This window comes from Micromonas pusilla (genome assembly GCF_000151265.4).
Source record: "Micromonas pusilla CCMP1545 genomic scaffold MICPUCscaffold_3, whole genome shotgun sequence".
Classification (NCBI taxonomy): Eukaryota; Viridiplantae; Chlorophyta; class Mamiellophyceae; order Mamiellales; family Mamiellaceae; genus Micromonas; species Micromonas pusilla.
The window spans coordinates 196,382-213,331 of NW_003315884.1; the positions used below are offsets into that span (position 1 = coordinate 196,382).

At 70.4% G+C, this 16,950-nt stretch overlaps 7 protein-coding genes across 7 annotated transcripts; 2 read left to right on the plus strand and 5 right to left on the minus strand.

Annotated features, from left to right (window-relative positions):
* Window positions 1-62: 62 nt before the first annotated feature.
* Window positions 63-6,094, minus strand: MICPUCDRAFT_38550 (uncharacterized protein; the record flags this gene model as incomplete). Its single annotated transcript, XM_003057081.1, has 6 exons — window positions 63-575; window positions 826-1,982; window positions 2,226-2,608; window positions 2,797-4,852; window positions 4,989-5,037; window positions 5,345-6,094. 6 exons carry the CDS (start codon window positions 6,092-6,094, stop codon window positions 63-65), a joined length of 4,908 nt encoding a protein of 1,635 aa, XP_003057127.1.
* Window positions 6,095-7,220: 1,126 nt separating this feature from the next.
* Window positions 7,221-8,046, plus strand: MICPUCDRAFT_4721 (uncharacterized protein; the record flags this gene model as incomplete). Its single annotated transcript, XM_003056624.1, has 2 exons — window positions 7,221-7,454; window positions 7,654-8,046. Coding segments are annotated over 2 exons (627 nt in total), but the record flags the coding sequence as incomplete, so codon positions are not given.
* Window positions 8,047-8,494: 448 nt separating this feature from the next.
* MICPUCDRAFT_800 (chloride Carrier/Channel family) lies at window positions 8,495-10,780 on the minus strand (the record flags this gene model as incomplete). Its single annotated transcript, XM_003057082.1, has 2 exons — window positions 8,495-9,640; window positions 9,719-10,780. Coding segments are annotated over 2 exons (2,208 nt in total), but the record flags the coding sequence as incomplete, so codon positions are not given.
* Window positions 10,781-11,269: 489 nt separating this feature from the next.
* On the plus strand, window positions 11,270-12,974 carry MICPUCDRAFT_55950 (uncharacterized protein; the record flags this gene model as incomplete). Its single annotated transcript, XM_003056625.1, has 2 exons — window positions 11,270-11,764; window positions 11,823-12,974. 2 exons carry the CDS (start codon window positions 11,270-11,272, stop codon window positions 12,972-12,974), a joined length of 1,647 nt encoding a protein of 548 aa, XP_003056671.1.
* A 68-nt stretch (window positions 12,975-13,042) lies between these two features.
* Window positions 13,043-13,528, minus strand: MICPUCDRAFT_55951 (uncharacterized protein; the record flags this gene model as incomplete). Its single annotated transcript, XM_003057083.1, has 1 exon — window positions 13,043-13,528. The coding sequence occupies one exon, from the start codon at window positions 13,526-13,528 to the stop codon at window positions 13,043-13,045; it is 486 nt and encodes a 161-aa protein (XP_003057129.1).
* Window positions 13,529-13,636: 108 nt separating this feature from the next.
* On the minus strand, window positions 13,637-14,875 carry MICPUCDRAFT_55952 (uncharacterized protein; the record flags this gene model as incomplete). Its single annotated transcript, XM_003057084.1, has 1 exon — window positions 13,637-14,875. The coding sequence occupies one exon, from the start codon at window positions 14,873-14,875 to the stop codon at window positions 13,637-13,639; it is 1,239 nt and encodes a 412-aa protein (XP_003057130.1).
* Window positions 14,876-14,991: 116 nt separating this feature from the next.
* Window positions 14,992-16,910, minus strand: MICPUCDRAFT_55953 (uncharacterized protein; the record flags this gene model as incomplete). Its single annotated transcript, XM_003057085.1, has 2 exons — window positions 14,992-16,617; window positions 16,866-16,910. The coding sequence occupies 2 exons, from the start codon at window positions 16,908-16,910 to the stop codon at window positions 14,992-14,994; spliced, it is 1,671 nt and encodes a 556-aa protein (XP_003057131.1).
* Between the last annotated feature and the right edge of the window lie 40 nt (window positions 16,911-16,950).

Here is a 16,950-nt window from a genome sequence, read left to right on the forward strand (position 1 = left end):
ACTTAGCGTCCTAGCACTCGTTCGTTCGTTTGATACAAACGAAGCGATCTGTAGCAGCACGTCTATCTCCGCCGCGTCGTCGCCTCGTCGTCGCCGGAGACGACGGCCGCGATCGCGGCAGAGACGAGGTCGCCGACCACCGCGGCGGACTCAGACTCGGCTGCGTCGTCGTCGTCGGCGGCGGCGGCGGCGGCGGCGGCGGCGGGCTCCAGCTCCAGCGGCTTCCGCGGCTCGAGGTCCTCGAGGTCGTCGTCGTCGTCCGCCGCCGTCGCGATCGCGCGACCGCGCGAGGGTCGAGAATACCCTACGCGAAACGCCTCGACGTCCGCCGTTTCTTCCTCCTCCTCCTCCTCGACCTCCGCCTCCTCCTCCTTCTCCTCCTCGACCGGCGCCTCGTCCTCCTTCTCCAAGTCCGCGTCCAGAAGCTCGTCCAGTAAATCGTCCACGACCGCGGCGTTCCTCGCGTCCGGGTTGCTCTTCAAGAAGACGTCCACGTCAGCCGCGAGCGCGACGGCTTTCGCGGCGATGCGCGCCGCCTTCGCCTCGGCTTTGCGCTCCGCCGCCGCGGCTCTCGTCTGAGAGTCGAGGGTCGAGGGTCCACACGAAGCGAATTCGGGGAGGAGTTCAGGGGTGCGTCAGATGGAGTTGAAAGGCGTGTCGGGATTGAAAGCGTGGTATGGGCGGAGAGAAACGCCGGGGGAAAAAGTCCTTAAGGAACGGCGTTCACCGCGCCGACGCGGTCGTACGGGGACCGGTGTATATGATAGAACGCGCCTGAGACGCGCTCGGGCGGAGCAACACCGACGGCGTCCTCGGCGCCGCGACCGCGGTGCCCCTCGCGCGCGCGGGCTTGAGCGCCGGCGCCGGGGTCGTCCGCCCCCCGAACGCGACCGGCGCGGCGGTCTTCGCCTTGGCCCTGGGAGGCGGCGGGGTCGACGACGACGCGTCGAGGAGTCGAGACGGCGGGTTGGGTTTTCTGAGCGTCCGTCTCGGCGGCGCCGCCGCGCGCATGAGCGCCTTCATGCGCGCGTTCACGTCATCTATCGCCGCGGCGGCGGTTCGCGGCGCTCCGTCGGCGTCCTCTCCGCCGCCGACGACGCCACCGCTCGGTCGCGATCGCGATCGCGACGGCGACGGCGACGCCCGCGCGCCGCCGCCGTCGCCGCCGCCGGCGCGCGCGAACGCGAAATCGCCGTCGTCGTCGTCGTCGTCGTCTTCGTCGTCGCCGTCTTCGTCGTCGTCGACGTCGTCTTCCGACCCCGAGGAGCCTGCAAACATCATACCGTCCACCGCGTACGACTGAGACGACGCGCGGCGTCTCCGCTGCCTCTCCGCCGCCGCCTTCGCGCGCGCCGCCTCCTCCGCGGGCGTCTCGAGCGGCGGCACCGGCTTCCCGTCCTCGCCCATCAGCGCCCACTGCGCCGCGCCGCGGTCCGCGCCGCCCAGCGACACCAGCCGCGCGTTCCCGTGCGCGTCCGGGGAGAACCGCGCGCGGGAGACGTGCGACGCGTGCGTCTCCATCTCCTCCCTCGCGGGCGCGTTCGGAACGACGCACGGGTAGTTGAACAGCCGGACGCGCGCGAAGTCGTCGCCCGTCGCGCACACGCCGCGCGTCGCCGCGACCGTGACGGCGTTGACGTCGTCGCCGCTGAGCGCGCCGCCCTGCCATATGCCCATCACCTCGAACCCGAGCGGCGAGGTCCACTCCGCGTACGACGCGTCGCGGAAGTCGCCGACCGCGAGCCGCCCGCCGACGCCGTCGTGATGCAGAATCTCACCCGCGCGGCTCGTCGAACGAATGATCTTCGAATCCGTCGACCAGTCGATGGACGTGATCCCCGCGGCGTGTCCGACGCACCGAGCCGCGCGCGTCAGGTTGTACGACACGGTGACGTTGTCGTGGACGTCCTCCTCGACCGCGCGCTGCACTTCGAGCACGACGAGAGTCTTGTCGTCGTGCGACCCGACGGCGAGGAACCGCCCTCCGGGTGAAAACGCGAGCGTCGTCACCGGGGTCTTAGCGTCGAGGGTTCATACGAAGCGACGTCGGGGTGGAGTTGAAAGGCGTCAGATGGAGTTGAAAGGCGGGCGTCGAGGTGTGTCGGGATTGAAAGCGATGGACCCTGGGCGGAGAGAAACGCCGGCCGGGGAGAAAAGTCCGTCCTTAAGGAACGGCGTTCACCGCGCGAACGCGGTCGTATGGGGACCGGTGTGAGATCCTAAACGCGCCTTGCACGCGGGGAACGCCGCCGCGGTGGAGCCGACCCACTCGTCCTCGAACCCTTCCGGCGGCGGCGCGTCCACAGACGAGAGCGTCGCGGAGACGAGCTTCACGAGGCGCACGCTGCCGTCGGCGCAGCCGATGGCGAGGACGCCGAGGCGTTTCGGCGGCGCGTTAGCCGCCTTGGCGGCGGCGCGCGCGTTCAGCTCGGCTCGAATCTTCGCCGCGCGGGGGCTCAGCGGCGTCGCGGACGCGGACGACGTCATCGACGACGGCGATACCGCGTCGGCGTTCCGAGGGGGCGTTCTTTTACCGCCGTCCGCCGCGTCGTCGTCGTCGTCGTCGTCGCTCTCCGGCGGCGGCGGCTCGTGATCCTCCGCGGCGGGGCTGAGGGCCGTTCCAAGCGAACGTCGGGGTGAAGTTGAAAGGCGTCAGTTGGAGTTGAAAGGCTTCGAGGGCGAAATTTGAAAGCGAGGGATGGGCGGAGAGACACGCCGGGCAAAGTCCTTAAGGATCGGCGTTCACCACGCCGACGGGGTCGTATGGGGACCAGTGTGAGGAGAACGCGCCTGAACGCGCACGCGGTGGCCTTCCCCGGGACTGGATCCAACGCCCACGCCGCGCCCACCGCGTCCCTCGTCCTCGCGTCTCGCACCATCACGCGCGCCGACCCGCCCGCGACGGCGAATATCCCCTCGCTCCGCGGGTGCCAGCACACGTCGTGCGCGGGGCCCGCGCACCCGTGCGTCATCGGCCGCGGCGACCCGACGCGCGGCATGAGCCACAAGTCGCCGACGGCGGTGACGACGGCGACGTCACCGGCGGGGGTCGCCGCGACGGCCGCGACGGCGGGCGGCGCCGCGTTCATCGCCGCCGCGACCGCGGCGTCCCCGGGAGGGTACACCGTCGGCGTCTGCGCGGTGCGCGTGGACGCCGCGTCGTCGAGGACGACGCCGCGGACGACTTCCCAGCGGCGCACCGCGCCGCCGCCGCCCGCGGAGATCACCTCCACGGCGTCTTCGTCGTCGTCGCCGTCGCCGTCGCCGTCGCCGTCGGCCGCGACGACCGCGACCGCGATCGACTTGACCGGGTTCGCGCCGTGCGCGTCGATCGTCCGCTCGCACGTCCGGTCGCTCCACAGGTACAGAAACCCGTTCCGGTGGCCGGTGATAAACTTGCGCCCGCCGCCGCCGGGAAGAAACGCGCCGCACAGCGCGTCGGACGCGCCCTTATCGAACCCGGCGGCGGCGCCGAAGACGCACGGCCGCGCGGAGTACACCCCGCGCTTGTTTCCGGCGGGCAACGCGGTAGGAGTTCCGGCCGCGCTTCCGGCGCCGCGAGCGTCGGCGGTCGCGCCGGATCCGGAGGCGGTCACGAGACCCATCACGGGCGTGTTCGCGCGCGAGCCCGTCGGCGGCGCGGCCGCGACGACGCCCCCCGCGGCGATCGGCGCGTCCTCCGTCGGCGTCCACAGCTTGACGTGCTTCGCGCCGAACGTCACGAACCGATCGAGCGCGGGGCTCCACGCGGCGCCGCGCACCTTCGGCGGGCACGGCGCGCCGTTCAACCCGACGCCGGCGCACAGCCGCCGCGGCCTCGGTCGCCACCCGGGGTCGCCGCCCCAATCCCACACGCGCGTCGTGTGTTTGTTGTCCGCGCAGATCGTGACGATCCTCGCGTGGCCTCCCCCGACGCTTCCGTCGCCGGGGGAGAACGCGAGCGCGATCACCGCGCCGTCGCCGACGTCGTGCCGCAGCCGCGCGATCTCCTTCCCGGACTCCACTTCCCAGATCACCGCGCACGGGATCCGCCCCGCCTGCCCGGTCGCCGCCCACCGCCCGGACGGGTGCGTCGCGAGGCAGACGATGCCCTCGTCGTGCCCGCGGAAGTGCGTCTGCGTCTGCGTCTCGACGTCGTACGCGACGCCGACGGCGCCGCACGCGTAGACCCAGTGCCCGGCGCCCGCCGACGACGATTTCGATCCCGACGCCGACGCCGACGTCGATTCGCGCGCGTCGTCGTCGTCGCCGCCGCCGCCGCCGCCGCGCGTCCTCCTCCTCATCCCCGTCCCCGTCCCCGTCCCCGTCCTCGGCGCGAACTGCAGCATCCCGCCGACGCCCGCGACGGACGCGCCGTACGTCCACTCCAACCTCAGCGACTCCTTCGGCGCGTCCGCGGACCGCCGCGCGTGGTAGCTCTCCCACCCGGTCGGCGCCATCACCGGGGTGTTACACGGCGGGTACGAGATCTTCCCCTCGAACCCGTCCGCGGGCCCGCCGTCGATCGGCGCGGACGGCGCCTGCCCGAGCTCCCGCCTCGGCGCGGCGAGCACCTTATCCGCGAATCGCTCGATGTCGATCTGCTTCTCGCGCTTCCTCCGCGCCGCCTCTTCGTCGTCGCCGGCGACGCGCGTCGCCGGATTGGACGGCACGACGCCGTATTTTTCAAACACCGCCGCGACGTCTTCGTCCGTGAACGGCGTCCCCGCATGCGCGCACGCGCGCGCGAACTGCTCTCTGTCGATGAACACGCTCGGCGCGCGGCGCGGCGGCGGGTCCGCCATCTCCGCCGCGAGGTCGATCTTCGGCGTGACCGACGGCAAGTCCCACGAGCCGTCCGACGCCACCGTCCCTGGGGGATGGGACGGACGCGCGCGGTCGGTCGTGATCAAAAGATTCGATGACGTGGCATATCGTGTGGCGGGTAACGAACGACGGAGAGACAGACGGGCGTCCAAGCCGAAGGAAGAAAACAAAACGGAACGCACCTCTCGGCGGCGCGCACATCGGGTGATACGTCCGCTTCGTGATCGGCAGCTGCCGCGGGATGAACGCACGCCGCTCCTCGAGTGGCAGCGGGTTCCCGGTCCCATCGATCGCCGCGTACTTCGGGTCCGGGAACGTCGCCGTCACGCCGACGGGGCGGCCGTCGGCGTCGAGCGGGAGCCCGTTGACGGTGATCTTACGGTCGGGGTGGAGTTGAAAGGCGTCAGGTGGAGTTGAAAGGCGTCGAGGGCGGGGATTGAAACCGAGGTGTGGGCGGAGAGACGCGCCGGGAAAAGTCCTTAAGGATCGGCGTTCACCATGCGAACGCGGTCGTATGGGGACAGTGTACATAACGCACCTTCTTTCCGTCGTGCGGCCCCGGCGGAACCTTACGAGGTCTGTACCCGGGGCCTTGGTCGCGCGGGAGGATCTTGACGTTGTGCTCGTCGTTCTCCGACGGGTCCGGGAGCGTGATCCCCGCGCCGAGCATGCGTATGAGCGTCAGTCGTCGCTTCTCGTGGACTCTTCGCTTGGCGACGAGCCACGCGCGGAGTTTGACGCAGACGCCGGCGACGCCCACAGAGTTCGCCGCCGACGGCCCCTTCGGTCGCAGCGCGACGCACACCGGGCGTCTCCGCGACTCGCTCGCGCCGTTGACGTTCGCGCGCAGGATCGGATCGTCGTGGAACGGAATCACGTCCGTCGTCGCCCTCGCGCCGCCCTTCCACGCGGGGATCCCGCCCTCTCCGTCGCCCGTCGGCATCTCGCCCCAGCTCGAGTCCCATTCGCTGGACGCGTCGTCCGCGTCTCTCCTCCTCGCGCGGACGACGTCCGGCTCGAGCGACTCCACGAGCTCCTCCATCTTCCACGTCTCCTTCTGCGTCACGCGCATCCCCGCGCGGTTCGTCACCGCGAAGACGCTGCCCAGGGAGGACGACGACCCCGCGGTCGAGCGGGTTCGGTACGTCGACGACGACGACGCATCGCGCGTGCCGTCCGCGCGCGCGGCGGCGGCGGCGGCGGACGACGACGACGACGACGACGCGCCGCCGCCGACGCCGCGCCAGGTCTCGTGCGGCTTCTTCCGCTTCGGCGCGGCGAACGACATCGCGCGTCGCGCGTGCGATGCGCGCGGGCCGCGGCGTCGCGACTGAGCGTTTCGTTGACCCGTCCAACGGAAAATAACACTCGTCAGCTCGCGCGCGTTCGCGATACCTGTTCGCGATTAGTAGTGTAGATTCGATCGGCTTGAAGGGTCAACTCCTGGGTCAACTCGACCGAGAGAAGCTCCTTCACCCTACCTGCCGTCCTTCTACGCCTTCGTCCGACCGCGTTTCACCCACCCGCGCGCGGGTTCGGCACCTGGCTGGTAAAAGACACCGCGCGCCCGGCGATCCACGCGCGGTCGCCGATGGGCGAGAGCGAGTACGACACCGAGTCCGATGACTCCCTCGCCGGGGACCGAGCGCGCGGGGGCGGCAGGGTGCGTCTCTCGCGTCGTCGTCGCGCCGGCCGATCTCGCGAGCGTCTCTTCGCGCGGCGACGCGCGCCTTTCAAAATCTCCACCCATCGTTCTTCCCGCCCGCTCGCCGTCTCTTCGATCGTCCGACCCTCCCCTCCGTCCCCGCGTCCCCGCGTCCTCTCCGCCAGGCCGTGGACAACCAGCCCCACGACGAAGAGGTCGCGCTGGACGACTCGAGCGTGAGCGAGGACTCGAGCGCGGAGATCGAGAACGAGGTGCGTCTCGGTCGCGTCGTCGTCGTCGTCGTCGTCGCCGTCCCCGCGCGTTGTTGACCCGTCCCCAGAACGATCGTCGTTCGAGCGAGCGAGCGAGCGAGCGATCGATCCCGTCCCGTCCCGTCCCGTCCCGTCCCGTCCCGTCCCGTCCCGTCCCGTCGCTGACTCGCGTCGCCCCCCTTCGTTCTCCTCGCGTCCACCAGTTCAACGACGACGGCGGGAACGTCGCGGGGTCGCTCATGGGCGGCGGCGGCCGCCCCGCGGGCGAGCGCGTCGACGCTCCGTCGTCGTCGACGACGACGACGACGACGACGACGACGACGACGCGGCTGCGGAACGCGCCGCCGCAGGCGACGCGCTCCGCGCCGAAACCGACGCCGAGCGACCGTTCGCGCGCGGCGACGTCCACGACGACGAACGTATCCGTCTCGACCGCGTCGTCGTCCGCGCGCTCGCCGTTCAACCCGCGCGAGCACGCGGCGCTGTCGCGCGCGCCCGCGGACGCGCGCGAGCTCTTCGACTTCATCGACCGCTACCGCCCGCGCGACGTCGACCCTCCCGCGGACCTGAAACCGTTCGTCCCGGACTTTCAGCCCGCGGTGGGCGACATCGACGAGTTCGTGAAGATCCCGCGCCCGGACGGCGTCGCGGACGAGCTCGGATTGCGCGTTTTGGACGAGCCCAAGGCGACGCAGTCGGACCCCGACGTGCTGCGTCTGAAGCTCAGGCGCGTTCGATACACTGGTTCCCATACGACCCCGTCGGCGTGGTGAACGCCGATCCTTAAGGACTTTTCCCGGCGCATCTCTCCGCCCATCAGGGTCCCTCGCTTTCAAGACCCGCCATCGACGCCTTTCAACTCCGACTGACGCCTTTGAACTCCACCCCGACATTCGCTCGTACGGAACGCACCTCAGGCACAAGCACAAGGGCGACCCGGGCGCGACGGGAGTCGCGGACGATGCGGAGGTGCCGTCGATCGAGCCGGAGGATCTCACCGCGGAGAAGATCAACGCGTGGATCGAGAGCGTGAACGCGCTGCACGCGAACGATGAGGACGAAGCGGTCGTGGAGTACTCGCACGACATGCCGGACTTGGAGACGTTGATGAAGCCGTTCGAGCCCGAGGTGGAGGAGGCGCTGCGCGCGATGAAACTTCCAGACGAGAACTTGGACGTGACCCCGGAGCACCTGGCGAAGCTGATGTGCGGCATTCTGGACATTCCCGTGTACGACGATAACATCCTGGAGAGCGTGCACGTGATGTTTTCGCTGTATTTGGAGTTTAAGAACCACCCAAAGTTTGGTAAGGCGGCGGGAGGCGGGGGGTTTCCGGGGGGGTTTCCGGGAGGGTTTCCGGGGGGCGCGCCGGGGAGCGGGGGAGGGTTGCCGCCGGGGTTCTGAGCAAGACGCGCGCGCGCGCGCGCTCTGTTGTAACGAATGTATTTAGCCGCCGCCGACGACGCTCCGACGCTCCGACGCTCCGACGCTTCGACGCTCCGACGACGCTCCCTCCCTACCCCCCCCGCGGGGAGAGCCCCCCGCCGCTCCCGTTTCGGTGACTCACCTTTTCGTTCGCCACCTCGTTGAACGCGCCCCCTTCCGTCGCCTCGATCTCCTCCTCCCCCGCGTTCGGGTTGTTCTGGTAATACGGCAGGAACGGCAAGTCGTACGCGCCGCCCCCGGTCCCGCCGTGCCCGCCGTCGTCGTCCATCATCGCGCTCCGATCCGCGGCTTTCTCCCCGAGCGTCAACGCCGCGGTCTCCTCGGTCAGATCCTTCCGAGTGACGACGCCGACGATCTGCGGCTTGGACGGCGTGACGTACAGGTGCCGCAGCCCCATCGTTCGGAACAGGCGGTACGCGCGCGATAGCCTCGCGTCCGCGTGCACGATGAACGGATGCCGCTGCATGAACCGCGTGAGATCCATCGACAGCTCCATGTCGCCGCGGCTCAGCGACGGCGCGATGGCCTCGATGCCCGGCGACTTGAACGGAATCTGCTTCAACTTCTCCAACAGCTCGTCGCGCTCCGTCGCCGTCTCGTACAGCGCGTCTCTCCTGTCTCTACCGCCCTCGATCGCGGGGTTAAAGAACGACACGCGGTGCGTCAACATCTTGAGCAGCAACCCGCGCGTGATGGATCCGTGGAGCTCGATCGTTTCCCCCGGGTTGCCCGGCGTCCCCGGAGGGTCGTCCTCGCTGATCGGAAACGCGCCGTGCGACGTCCGCGTCAACGCGTCCACGACGTCGCGCACCTTCGCGATCGGCTTCAGCGATACCATGTTCGCGGCCATCACCTCGTTCACGCGCAGCTTGTCCAGCCCCGGACCGGTGAGCTCCGGCTCGTTCAAGAACGGCGCGCCGCGGATCTTGATGTGCGTGTCGTAGATGCCGTACGAGTACTTATCGCCCACCGTCTTCGCGAAGAAGATGGTGATCATGAGCGGGATGATGAGCTGCATCGCGCCGGTGGTCTCCATGACGAGAAGCGTGATCGACACCGTCATCCGCGTCGCGCCGCCGAGGCTCGCGGCGGCGCCGATGACCGCGTACGTGTGTAGATCGATCGTCAGCGTGCTCCCCGTCGACGCCACCGCCGCGTGGACGGTCCGTCCGACAATCTGCCCCATGGCGGCGCCGACGGTGAGCGACGGGACGAACAGCCCGGTGGGCGCGCCGATGCCGTAGGTCCACGTCATCAGCGTGAACATTATGAGCCAATAGAGAATCAGCGCGTCCATGTCGAACGCGTGCTGACCAGGGTTCTGCGCGTCGCCGCCGAACTCGCCCACCTCGCCGAGGTGCAGCAGATACTTGAACGACTGCGACAACGGCGAGAAGAACAGCTGCCCGTACGCGGAGTACTCGCCGTCGTCGCAGTACAGCTGTCGGAAAAACTGCGTGCGAATCGCGTCCTTCGTGTGCACGCCGTACTCGAACCCGTAGTCGCCCGCGGCTATCTCGTGCGTCTCCTCTCGCAGCGGCGCGGGCACGCGTCGACACGGCGACGCGGCGGTGAGTACGAAGCACAAAGTCGCGGTGACGAAGCAGATGAACACCACCTCGAGGTGCCGCCGCGCGCGGTTCTTCACGGGGATCCAGGACTGGCGCCACATCGTGATCTTGACGTTTACGTTGACGAAGAAGGCGCCGGCGAGGCCGCCGAGGCAGCCGACGGCGGCGAATATGGGCACCTCCCAAAAGTACCACCAGAATATCCTCGAGTAGTTCGCCTCGTCGTCGGTGTACAGCCCGAAATCGCGGTGCGTCCCGAACTTGGCGCGCGCGAAGTCCCCGGCGTCGAAGTCGAGCTGGTTGAGCCAGTGCGTGACGAGGACGCCCGTGCACGTCGCGAGGAACGCGCGCCACATCATGCTGTTGGACAAAAACGACGCGCCCTCCTCCAGCGTGAACAACATCCCGCCGATGGGCGCGCCGAACGCGACGGCGACGCCCGCGGAGGTCCCGATCGCAACAAAGTCGCGCTTATCCGCGTCGTTACGAAAGCACGCGGGCTTGTGCGTCTTAAATCCGAGCGTGTGCGACCCGAACGCGGACAACCCGCCGCCGACGAGCCCGCCGCCGTGCACGAACGGGCCCTCCTTCCCCGCGATGAGACCGCTTCCGATGCTGAACGCGATCCCGCCAAGCTTCGCGATGATCGTCCGCAGCTTCAGGAGGCCCTTCAGATGCACGCCGTTGAGGTACGTCTTCACCTCCGGGATCCCGCTGCCCGCGGCGAGCGGTTCGACGTACGACACGAACGCGCCGGCGACCGCGGCTAAAAGGCACGCCAACGCGACGAAGACGAACCACGCGCCGAACCGCGCGGACCTGTCGCGCTCGATCACGCTCGTCGCGGCTCCGAACTTTATGTCGTTGAACTTCTCGATGAGCCCGTCCACGGTGAACGCGATCAATCCCATGACGAGGCCGATGAGCACGGACATGAGCCACTTCCACGTCTCGTACTCGGCGTACTCGCCGCGCTTCCGCGACCGTCGCGCCTCCTCCTCGACGTCGTTGTCGATCGGGTCGTAGTCGTGCGACTCGAACGCGTTCATGCGCTTGAGCCTCGCGTGCGCGCGCTTCGCGTGCTCGGACTCGATCGCGCCGCCGAGAACCTCCGGGGCGTCGGACTGCAGGCGTCGCACCGCGCCCGAGTCCATCGCGTGAATCTTGTCCACCCGCGACATCTCGATGAAGCGGCTCGCGCCCGTGGTGTCGCTTCGCTCGAGTCGCGACGCGGCGGGGCCGTCGCGGTACGAGCGCGACGGCATCGGGCCGAACCCGGGGCCGCTCATGACTGACGACGACGCGCGCACCGAGCGGCGGCGGGCGGCGGGCGGCGCGCGCGCGAGGAGGGCGCGCGCGGGGGCGACTGGCGAGAGGAGGAGGGACGGGTCGCAATCTAGGTCGAACGCGAACGTTCGAGTGCGAGTGGACTCTTCCACGAATGAAGCGTCCGCCCGCGGGCAGTGCGGCCTGGCGCGCGACGAGTTCGGCGACGCCGCCGACGCGTCCGCGGGCGGGCCCAGCGCGGGATGGCGCCCACGGCCGCGGCGTCGCCCGTCGCCGCGGCGGCGGCGCGGAGGTGGACGACGACCGCGCCGGCGCCGGCGGCGACGCGCGCGCGACGCCGGCGGAGGGCGTCGTCGTCGACGCGGAATAACGCCGAAGACGCGACGACGACGACGACGACGACGACGACGACGCCGCCCGCGCGCCGACGACGCGCGTCGCCGTGGCCGCTCCTGGACGCGGAGGACGACGCGCGGCGCGCTTCGCCGCGGTCGCCGCGCGACCGCGACCGCGACGCCGTCCCCGCGCGGCACTGGACGGTGAGCGCGCCGTTCGTCGACGCCGAGACGTCCGCGACGCGCGCGGTCGCGACGACCGCGGACGTGAGCGACGCGCTCGCGTCGGAGCTGCTCGACGCGGGCGCGGTGTACGTGGACTGGTGGCCGGAGGGGAGACGCGCGGGCGGCGACGACGACGACGAGAGCGCGGCGCGATGGCGCCGGCTCCGCGGCGACGTCGTGCGTCGAGGTGCGCGTCGTCCGAGATCACGAGCCTGCAAATCTTAAAATTCATCAGATCCGACGCCGACTCGCCGTCGTCCCCACCCCCTTCCCCCACGCTCGAGCAGGCGAACGCGTGCGCGTGCACCGCACCCCGCGGCGGTACCGCGACGCGTGCTGGCTCGGCGAGGCCGGCTGGCGAAAGCGCGTCGTGTACGAGGACGAAGAGACGCTCGCGGTGAACAAGCCGCACGCGCTTCCGACGCAAGCGCACGAGAGCAACGCGGCGGAGTGCGTCCCGGGGTGCGTCGCGCGGGCGTTAGGGTTTACGGGCGGCGTAACCGACGGAGACGACGCGTTACTGGTGACGCATCGGTTAGACGCGAGCACGAGCGGGGTCGTGGTGCTGGGGAAGACGCTCGGCGCGGTGCGAGCGTTCAACGCGTCGATCGCGGGAGGGAAGCGAGTCACGAAGACGTATGTCGCTTTGGTGGAAAACGCGAGTAACGTTCGACGACGTGGCGTTACCGTGGAAGATGCGACGACGCCGCCGCCGCCGGTGCCGCTCGGGAGGTTCGTGCACTACATGTATCCCGGCCCGTTCGGCGCGAGCGCGCTCGGCGGGCGCGGCGCGCGTCGATCGAACGCGCGGTTGTTGCGACGACGCGCGCCCAGCGCGAGCGACGGCGACGCCAAACCGTGGAGACGGTGCGAGCTCGTGGTGCGGTCGTGCGCGCGCGCGTCGCCGCGCGACGTCGCCGCGTGGCGCGCGCTCTTCGCCGAGAGCGTCGAGGGGAACGCGAACTGGGAGGCGGCGCGCGGCGTCGACGACGGTTCGCGCGACGAACCGTCGCGACGCGCGGGCGACGACGCGGTGTACGAGGTGGAGATCGAGCTCGTCACCGGCCGCACGCATCAAGTCCGCGCGCAGCTCGCCGCGCTCGGGTTTCCGATACTCGGCGATACTCTGTACGCGCCCATGGCCGGGTACCTCCACGACGAGGGCGAGGGCGAGGGCGACTTGGTCGACGTGGACGCGAGAGAAACGCACGCGAGTGAGCTGTTGGAGAAAGGCGTCGTCCCGGACTGGCCCGTCGCGTTGCACGCGGCGTCGTTACGATGGGACGACAAGCTCTTCGCGGCGCCGCCGCCGTGGCGGGAGGATGTAGACGAACGTACATTGACAATTTCCCGGAAGGGCTGTGTAGTCTACGATAAGTTACCGTAGTCTACGACATAGGATAGAGAACACCGTTGTAGCGAAGGAATAGAGTACGATCACGCGCACGGCGACAGCTAAAAGCTCGTCGTGAACGCGAAGCACTGCGCGAGGTACAGCGGGTTCATAAGACCGATCGTGAAGCAGCTCGTCGGGAACGTCTGCAACGGGTTCCAGCCTCGATAGAGCGCGTTCGGGAACCCTCCGTAGCCGGTGTCGAGGACGTTCCCGACGTCCGTGAACTGCGCGAGGCGGCGACCGCGGCGGCGCGCGACGGCCTCGAGCTCGGCGTCGTCGGCGGCGTTTGCGGCGAATGCGACGACGCGCGGCGTCGTGCGCGCGGGCGGCACCGGTCGCGTCGTCTCCGCGGTCGTCGTCGTCGTCGTCGCGTCGTCGTCGTCTCGCCTTCTTCGCTCGCGACACCGACGGCCGCAGAAGAGGTAGTCGCGCTCGTTCGGCTCGTAGTACACGACGACGACGAGAAGGGCGACGGCGAGGAGGAGGAGCGCCCAGCGCGCGGGCCTCGAGCAGCCGCACGCCGTCGTCGTCGGAGTCGTCGTCATCCTGTCGCGCGAGTGGACGCGGCGCGGCGCGGCGCGGCGCGGTGTGCGGCGTGACCCTCGAGGCGCGGACGTTAGTGTGTACTTGTAGTTGCAGGGCTACATACGAGATCATCGCGCGTCGTCGTCGCACTCCTGGAAGACCTCCTCGTCTTCCGCTTCAAGCTCCCCGGCCCGGTCCGCGGACCGATCGACGGCGGCGCGATTTCCGAACGCCAGCCGGCTCGCGTCGTCGTGCTTCCGACACAGGCGTATCACCTCCGCCTCCGCGCGTCGCGCGCGCGCGTCGAGCTCGCGGAAGAAGCGCTCGCGCAGCGTCGTCGCGCGTGCAGCGTCGTCGCGCGTCGCGCGGAGCGTCGCGCGCGCCGCGTCGCGCGCGCTCACGGCGTCCGCGAGCGTCGCCTCGAGCGCGTTGACGCGCTTCACGAGCGCGTCGCGCGCGTCGCGCGCGCTCGCGGCGTCCGCGCGCGCGGCGACGGAATCGCGCGCCGACGTCGCCGCGCGTGTTGAAGCGCGCGCCGCCTCGCGCGTCGACGCGTCGAGCGCGCGCCCGACGCGCGCGATCTCCTCGCGCGAAAGCGCGAGCGCGTCGGAGAGCTCCGAAACGCGCGTCGTCGCCGCCGCGCGCGCACTCTCGTCGTCGTCTTTTCGCGCCGCCGCCGCCGCCGCCGCCGCCGCGACCGCGGCGTCGAGCTCGAGGCATCGCGCCTCGTGCCGCTCGGCGTCCGCGCGCGCGATCGTCAGCGACGCGCGCGACGCGTCGCGCGCCTCGAGCGCGACGCGCAGGTCCTCCGACGTCGCCGCGAGCGTCGCGGAAAGCCGGTCGCGCGCGTCGGACGCTTCGTCCGACTTTTTCCGACACTCGCGAAGCTCGCGCGCGATCTCATCGCGCGTCGCTCTCGACGCCTCGAGCGTCCGCGTCGCGCGCGTCAGAGCCTCGCGCGCGTCGCGCGCCTCGCGCGTCGACGCCGCGAGCGTCGTCGACGTCGCCTCCGCGCGCGTCCGCGTCGACTCGAGCTCCGCGCGCGTCGACTCGAGTTCCCGCGTCTTCGCCGCCGACGCCTTTTCAGCCGTCGCGATCGTCGTCGTCAGCGCCTCGACGACGCGCTCCGATGCGGCCGATCGCGCGCGCGCGTCGTCGCGCTCGCTCTCCGCGCGCACCGCGCGCCGCGCTGCGACCTCCCCGGCGACGCGCTCCTTCGCGGCGGCGTCCACGGCGTCGTCGTGGACTTTCGAATGCTGCCGCCGCGCGAGCGCGTGGCCGTCGACGAATCCGGAGAGCTTCCTCGCGCGCGCCTCCGCCGACTGCGTCTCTCGCTTCGCCTGCTCCAGATCCCGCGCCAGCGCCATCTTATCCGCGGTGACGGCGACGACTTTGGCCTTCAAGCTCTCGATCTCGCGCGTCGTTCGCGCCTCCGCGTCGCGCGTGTCGGAGCGGAGCGTCTCGAGCGACGCCTCCGAGGCTCTCAGGGTCGTTCTGTACGAGCGAACGTCGGGGTGGAGTTGAAAGGCGTCAGATGGCGGAGTTGAAAGGCGTCGAGGTGAGTCGGGATTGAAAGCCAGGGGTGGGGGGAGAAAGAGGACGGCAAAACTCCTTCAGGAACGGCGTCCACCACGCCGACGCGGTCGTATGGGAACCAGTGTGAGGAATGGAATACGCGCCTCAGTCGCGTCGTCGCGTCCGCCGACGCCGCAGCGCGCCCCTCCGCCGCCTCGATCGCCGCGTCGCGCGCGATCATCTCCAACCGCAGCGTCGCGATCGTCGCCTCACACGCGGTCGCGACCTCCCTCAACGCATCCCTCTCCGCCGTTACTTTCGCGCACAGCGCCGCGGACGCGTCGAGCGCCGCGGACGAATCCGCGAGCGATCGCGTCCTCTCCCGCGTCCTCTCCGCGTCGTCCGAAGTTCGAAGGCGCTCCGCGTCGTCGCGCGCCCTCGCGCCGCGCTTCGCCGCGTCCTCGAGCGCGGCGGCGTTCTTCGCGCGCAGCGCGTCGAGCGCCTGCGACGCTTCGTCTTCGCGACGTTTCATCTTCTCCTTCGCGAGCGCGGCGACGCGCGCCGTCTCCGCGCGCGCCGCCGACGCGTCCTCCTCCGCGCTCTCCGCGCTCTCCGACCGCGCGACGCGCATCTCGTTCTCGTGCGCCGTATTCGCGTCCTCGAGCGCCGTATTCGCGTCCTCGAGCGCGCGCTCCGCGGCGTCCGCGCGCGACGTCTCGCGCGTCGTTTCGCGTCGCGAAGCGGCGGCGGCGTCGACGAGGTCGAGCGCGCGTCGCTCCGCGTTTTCGAGTCGCGACGAGAGCTCGGACGCGACGGCGCGCGTCGCGGTCGCGTTCGCCTCCGCGTCGTCTCTGAGAGTTTTGGGTCCACGCGAAGCGACGTATGATATGTCGGGGTGAAGTTCAAAGTCGTCAGATGGAGTTGGAAGGCGTCGAGGCCGGGCGTTGAAAGCGAGGGGCGGGCGGAGAGAGACGCCGGGAGAGAACGTAGTCCTTAAGAAACCAGACAGTTCGTATGAGGACCAGTGTCGGTATGGGACGCGCCTGAGCTCGCGCAGCAGGCGCGTCTGCTCGTCGTCCGCGCGCTTCGACGCGGCTAGGACGACGAGCGACGCTTGACGGCGACGGCGCGACGACGGCGGGAGCGGCGGCGGGGACTTGGCGTCGTCGAACGCGTCGTCGTCGGCGTTCGTCGCGCACGTCGCGCACGTCGCGCACGTCGCGTTCGTCTCGCCGTCGTCGTCGCCGTCGTCGTCGTCGTCGTCGTCGTCGCCGTCGCCGTCCTCTCTCGCCCAGTCCGCGAGGCTCGCCTCCGCGCGGAGTTCCGCGTGAACGTCGCGCGCGCTGCTCATGCGCGGGTCGGTCGCGCGCGTCGCGTCGCCGCCGCCGCCGCCGCCGCCGTCGTCGTCGTCGTCGTCGTCGTCGTCGTCCTCCTCCTCCTTCTCCTCCGCGTGCGTTACCTCTCCCGAGGCATCCGACAGATCCGACGACGACTCCACGTCGCACGCGTCCGCGTCGACGCGGAGGTACGCCGTCAGCGTCGCCACGGACGCGAACGCGGTCCCCGGGGCGTTCGCTTCCAGGGCGCGCGAGCTCTGCGGGCGCGCGCGGCGGGGGGGGGGGGGTTGGAGGGGGCGCGTCAGACGTGGCGACGCCGCGCGCGACGTTTGGTGTTTCCCAGGGAACGCGAACGAGCGAGCGAGCGAACGACGACGAGAGACGGACAGGACGATCGCTCGATCGCGGGGACGACGCGGGGACGGGGACGGGGACGGGGACGGGGACGGGGACGGGGACGACGACGCGACGCGGTCGGGAGGCGACGTCTCGCGCGCGCGCGCACCGGCGTCAGCGGCGTTCGCAGGCTCGACGTCGGCGCGAGCGCCATCGCGACGGCGAGCGAGCGACGGGGGGGGGGAGGCGCGCGC